General features: G+C 40.2%; 1 protein-coding gene across 3 annotated transcripts; it reads right to left on the reverse strand.

Annotated features, from left to right (window-relative positions):
- Positions 1-474: 474 nt before the first annotated feature.
- Positions 475-4,420, reverse strand: SRSF5 (serine and arginine rich splicing factor 5). Of its 3 annotated transcripts, none has more exons than XR_011559685.1 (8): positions 4,306-4,417; positions 3,548-3,691; positions 3,140-3,210; positions 2,825-2,923; positions 1,912-2,738; positions 1,486-1,559; positions 1,247-1,357; positions 475-1,163 (listed from the first exon to the last, which is right to left on the reverse strand). XR_011559685.1 is itself a non-coding variant. In XM_070758616.1 (8 exons), the coding sequence occupies exons 2-8, from the start codon at positions 3,671-3,673 to the stop codon at positions 914-916; spliced, it is 801 nt and encodes a 266-aa protein (XP_070614717.1). In that variant the 5' UTR covers positions 3,674-3,691; positions 4,306-4,420; the 3' UTR covers positions 475-913. The 3 variants fall into 3 exon arrangements, 2 of the variants coding, with proteins under 2 accessions (XP_070614717.1, XP_070614728.1); XM_070758616.1 differs by having other exon boundaries at positions 2,669-2,738; positions 4,306-4,420; XM_070758627.1 differs by lacking the exon at positions 4,306-4,417 and adding an exon at positions 3,832-4,266 and having other exon boundaries at positions 2,669-2,738.
- Positions 4,421-5,836: the final 1,416 nt, after the last annotated feature.

The raw sequence follows: 5,836 nt of genomic DNA on the forward strand, positions 1-5,836 counted from the left end.
CTTATTAATTGGCCTAGAATGTTATATCTATTGTACTTTTTACTAAAAATGTTGTAAGCCGCCCCAAGTCCACAGAGAGGGGTGGCATATAAGTCCAATAAATAAAAAAATAAATAAAAAATAAAATAAAAAAATAAATAAGTTGACAACTTTATACCATTTTCACGAACCTTTCATTACCTGCAAAGTACTATTCCACTACTCCAAGTATCAAATATTAAGTAGAAATTGTAGAATGCATTGCAGTAGAATATGCTACTAAATATATCATAACGGGCAAGGAACATTTGGGAAAATGCAGCATGTAAGTAACGATCTAAGCTGAGCCAAAGCTTTCTAAACTCTCTCAATGTTTTATAACCCTATTTCTGAAAGGTAAGGTAACATCTAAGTGCAAACCAACGCAAAATGCAACTCTCCCACAGCTTTGAAAGAAAGACACAGGGTTTTTTTTAAAAAAAGTTTTATTGTGAGTTTTGACCAGTATGTTTGGAAATATGGCCAAGGCAGCAAACAGATACTTGGGAGTCATTCCCAAAACTGGAAATAAAGCCTTATTTACAGCTGGTGTAAAGCTCAATTAACAAATTTAAACATTTAACAACCCAAATTTCAATTACTAGAGTATAACTGAAAAATGGTTCAGAATTAGAATTTTGTTTTAAATACAAAAAAATTAGTTTCTTCAAAGGACTCTAGCAATATACATAAAGCTACACACTTCTGATTTAATGAAGTGAGCAAGAAAAAGATTATCAAAAAGAGAATATAATTAGTTCAGCAACTTTCTGATGGTCCACATTTACAAAGTTGTTACAACCCTCCCCTGGTTCAGTCCCTTTCCCAAAAGTCACATACTTACCACAACTATTAGCAAGTATGGTTTTAAAAGTTCCACGGCAACCTGAACAATTCAGTTGCCACTATCTACAGATCTTGACCTTGAGCGTGATCTCTGGTGATCCACAGAAGCAGGAGATTTTGATCTACTGGAGGAAGCACGTTTCTGACTCTTTTCAGGCGCAGGAGATCGACTAAGTGATTTTGATTTGCTACGGCTCCTGCTCCTGGATCTGGTGTAAGACTTGCGGCTTCTTGATCGAGAACGGCTACGGGACCTTGAAGAGCTCCTGCTACGTGAGCGAGATCTGCTTCTGGATCGACTAAGAAAGATAAATATCCATGTTAGGTTTATACTGACTACAACTGTGTATACACAAGTGTATCTTAGCTGAGCTCTTCTTACCTGTGCCTTTTGCTGCCCTCAATTAGTTTGATTTTCCTTCCATTGATTTCCTTGCCAGAAAGTTTTTCAATGGCATTCTTTAGATCACTATAAGAGGCGAACTCAACCACCCTAATTAAAAAAAGAAATACAGCTTATATATTAAACTACCAATGCTTAAACTTCCAAAAAAACCTACTTTGGAGATTCCTTCTCCCAAGTTATCTTTTGCGATGTTACAATGGTTCCAAAGTACGTACCCTTCATTTAGTTTGGGCCTGTGTGCATCTGCAAATGTTACTTCCCCAGCTTGTCTCATGAAGTCTTTGAGATCCTATCACAAGATTAAATATGTTAGATAAAGGAGGTAGACAATGGTTATCAATTAATAAAAATTACTACTGCAAAAAAAGATGTTAACAATTAAAATGTGGCAGATGCCACACTTTTAGATAATTCTGTATTTGATACAATATATCAGGGCACGAAATAAATGAAAACAGCATATTGCTTTAAGCAAAATGCTCAAATCATAAGTTATTTGTCTATACATTTTACACAACTGAATGCCAAGTTTACTTGTATGAAAGCATTCTGAAATGTCTTACAACTAAAACAGCACATTTACAAAACAAAAACCAGTTATTTTGTGCCCCATATGTCATTAAAAATATAGTTTACTTTACCTTTATTAACATTTCCCTAGGCTAGCCAAGCAGCAAACTGCATTAAGCGATCGAAGATACCACCACGGTACATGCCCGACTGGCTCTTCGCCAACCATTTGAAGAGAACTACCCAGTCGATGGAAGCCTTTAATCGCACAGCCCTCCCTATTAGCAGACTACTGTCGAATCCAGACATTCTCTACTCTTGTGAAGTTACACCAAGGATCAACTTTACTGCGATCAGGATTCCAAGGACCACCTAATTCGTATCTTTCAACTCTCGATCACGATCTCTTATTTTCGAAGCGTTAGAGGCAGTACAGTTCTCAACTTAGGAATCAGATCTCGTTAACTTTCGGGGATCGCTGCAACCTGGCACTTTAAGGAAGTGCATCGATTACGTCTAGACCGGCAAACACAGATCTAGAGGTGGCCCACTGATACACTGGAGGAGCTGACTGGATAAGTCAACCAGGCCCAACCAAGAGTGACCAAGACAGAACGATTAGGATAACCCACAGGCACTCCTCGTCATAAGGCCAACGACACAGATAGGCTGGCAAATAAAATGGATTTTTAAAGTGGTTAAAATGGATTTATAAAACAAGGTAAAATTACATCAAAATACTATTAAACTACTTTTGAACAATGCATTTAAACATTAATTAATAATTTTGATAAATGTTTTAAATTTAAGATAAAAAATAGTCTTAATAAAAATTTTACATATTACATACCCATTAAATGAAGTCTAAGATAATCATGTTTAACAAACCTGCCAGCTGACTCGAGAAGACAAATTTTCTACAATGAGACGGTTTTCTGTTCTTACAGGTGGTGCATTTCTAGCAAAAACAAAATGTTCAGTTCATTAGTTATGCCTACAGAAAGTTAAACTGAGCATCACCTATGGTCTTTGCATAGTAGTTACCTTCTATCATTTCGTGGACGGCGGCTGCTAAAACGATCAGAATAACGCCCTCTGCCCCTTCCACCTCTAGAGCGGGCTCTAGCATGTTCAATTGTAACTCTAGAAAGCAAAATTATTACACCTATTTATAATACAACAATCCATCTCATCTAGGTGACATTAAGATGGGAATACTAATTATGACTCCCTCCAAGTTTCAGACTAAAGTAGGCCAACCTGAACATACCGAAATCCAATGTATTTGCAAGAATGTCAAGCATATAATAAAACATGCACAAAGCATCCAAATACAATCAAAGGGTTATGAAATGTTACCTTTCACTGCAAAGTTCTTTTCCATCCAATTCATAGACTGCATCATCAGCATCTCTGGGATCTTCGAACTCCTATTATATAACAAAACAATGCATCAGTGATTTACTGAATGGCATCTCTGATTAGTTTCAAGTTTCTTAAATGCACAGAACAGAAGCCGCTTTCCATTGATTTTATTCCAAATCTCAATTCCCTTTGTGAGAAAGGGAAAGCCTGAATTGTAATTTTTAAAAAAACCTTACTATCAGTTCTAAATACTACAAAGTGTTTTACCACTTAATTTTAAAAAGCGATGGATCTGAAGTGGCTACTAAATCCCCCCTAGCTCCTTTTCCCCCCATAGGAAGTAATCAATTTCATCCCTACAAAATACTGCTTTGTACGAAGCCATTTTTGTTTACTGCTTACCACAAATCCAAAACCTCTCTTCAAATCAATGTCCCGGATGCGTCCATATCCCTTGAAGAATCTCTCTACGTCCTTCTCTCTGGCGGCTGGGTTTAGCCTTCCGATGAATACACGACAACCACTCATGGTACCGTTTTAGAACAGCTGCAGAAGAAAAAAACTAATTTAAAAGAAAATTAACGTAAAAATTCAAGTCGGCAAATCGAGTCTAAAAAAAAGAAAGAAAGATGGCCGCCGCCGCCCAACAGGATCAGCAGCGCCAGCTTCATTAGTTGCCGCAGTACCTCCTCCGCCCTCGGTTGCCGCAGTCTGACATCAGGAAAAGGCAGAACCCAAACGCGGGGCCCATTGCCCCGCCCCTCCGCTCGTTCCAACCAGCCACCGTCCAATTGGAAAACGCCACCTCGGTTCCGCCTTTTTCTCCAGGCGGCCTAAAGCAGCCGGCGCGGAGTTACGGAAGAGCTGCGCATGCGCCTTCCACACACGACCGCCCAGCAATCCTTTTGATTGTTTTTCACGAAATGGCGGCGTGGCCGCACCCCAATGTTCCAAGGCCAATGTTACCTCTCCTGGCTTTTTCTGTTAAGGGGAAATGTAATCACTCACTCGCACACACACACACACATGCGCCGCCGACGGTTTAAAGTATGTTTCTCTCCCGCTTAATGAGATTTATACAATGCCGCCGCCCCTCTCTCTTCCCCAGCCCCGCAACTGTTCTTCTAGATGGCCTATTAAATTTGAAGGCAGGCACTTACGATTTTTTTTAAGCGCAGGTGTCAACGGACTAAGACAAACCAGCAACCGCCCCCGACGACGTCCTCGCCTCGACTGGGTAGGTCGAGTATTAGCTACGCCACAAAATGGAATCTCGTCCCACGTGATCGCGGAGGAACGTAATGTGCTTGTAGTTCGGTGATAGGTGGCTGGAAAGCGAAGGGTGTGGAAAGGAGGTCCATGGTGGGAGAAGGCCTCTCGGCTTGACTGAGGGGAAAAAAGCCCATTGCTTCGAGGTATTTGGGCGCATGCGCAATAGTCTGTGTTTCCCTCTCCCCATTTTTTGTATTTTATAGTCCGCTGAAACGATAAAAGAAGGTCTCAAAAGTGCTTTTTCTCTCTCGAGGCAGATGGACTTTCTAGGATTTTTTTTTTTGAAGATGTTTCGCTTGTCATCCAAGAAGAAACTTCTTCGACTCTGGCTGGATGGTGGGAGAATGCGAGGAATCCAGCCAGAACTGAAGAAGCATCTTCGTTGAGAAGTGAACACACACACACACACAGAAATTCTAGTTACCTCTTGAAAAAAGCACTTTTGGGACAACCATGACCTGGATGACTGAGACTCTCAAGTCAAGACATTTACATGACGCCATATTACATAAGGGTCAAGGTTAAGGGAGCGGGGAGGGGGAGAAATTACATCAGGGCTACAACGATCCGGACAACCACAAGATGGCAGCAAAGTAGCGGTGGTCCGGATTGTTGCAGCTCATAACTCCGTACCTCCAGAGAGAGGTGTGTGTGTGTGACGTAGGACATAACGTTCAGAACACTTTCCGGAACTTCTTTTTGGCACCATTGTGTGTTTACCTGGCCTTTAATCTCTTACATTGATTCACTGTACCATGTAATATACACTGCTCAAAAATAAAATAAAAGGAACACTTAAACAGAATATAACTCCAAGTAAATCAAACTTCTGTGAAATAAAACTGTCCACTTAGGAAGCAACACTGACTGACAATCAATTTCACATGCTGTTGTGCACATTCAACTTTGTACAGAACAAAGTATTCAATTAGAATATTTCATTCATTCAGATCTAGGATGTGTTCTTTGAGTGTTCCCTTGATTTTTTTGAGCAGCATATGTGAGTGTATATGCAGAATTTGGTATGTATTTAGTCATGTTTATGTAATGTGATTTTTGCTTGTGAAGCTGCTCAGTGTCCCTGGGGAGTTGGGTGGCATACAAATTGGATGGGTGGATGGATGGGCGGGCGGGCGGGCGGACGGACAGACAGATAGATAGATGCATGCAGGTGGTGACCCTTTGAGAGCTGTATGCAACGCAATTTCATTTTAAATGTATGCCGAATCCGATTAGGGTACACTCAAAGTGCCAATAAATTCATTCTAAATCTCAATTTAATTTCGGGTGAGTGTGTGCCGCTGCAGCCTCCATTACTAAGGTTAAAAGACAGGAAGAATCAGAATGTCTCAAAGTCTGGGATAAGGTTTATGATTGGCTAGATAAAAGATTAAGAAATAATGAATGATCAAGTCATAA

The sequence above is a fragment of the Erythrolamprus reginae genome, chromosome 1, assembly GCF_031021105.1.
Source record: "Erythrolamprus reginae isolate rEryReg1 chromosome 1, rEryReg1.hap1, whole genome shotgun sequence".
Lineage (NCBI taxonomy): Eukaryota > Metazoa > Chordata > Lepidosauria > Squamata > Dipsadidae > Erythrolamprus > Erythrolamprus reginae.

Bases quoted from the DNA above. Each gene is read 5' to 3' on its own strand.
- SRSF5 (XM_070758616.1), bottom strand. From the start codon at position 3,673: ATGAGTGGTTGTCGTGTATTCATCGGAAGGCTAAACCCAGCCGCCAGA. The intron at 1,560-2,668 runs GTTTGTTAAACA...ATCTTGTGATAG, and splicing joins CTTCTCGAGTCAGCTGGCAG to GATCTCAAAGACTTCATGAG. The intron at 1,358-1,485 runs GTACGTACTTTG...TTTTTTAATTAG, and splicing joins AGGCCCAAACTAAATGAAGG to GGTGGTTGAGTTCGCCTCTT.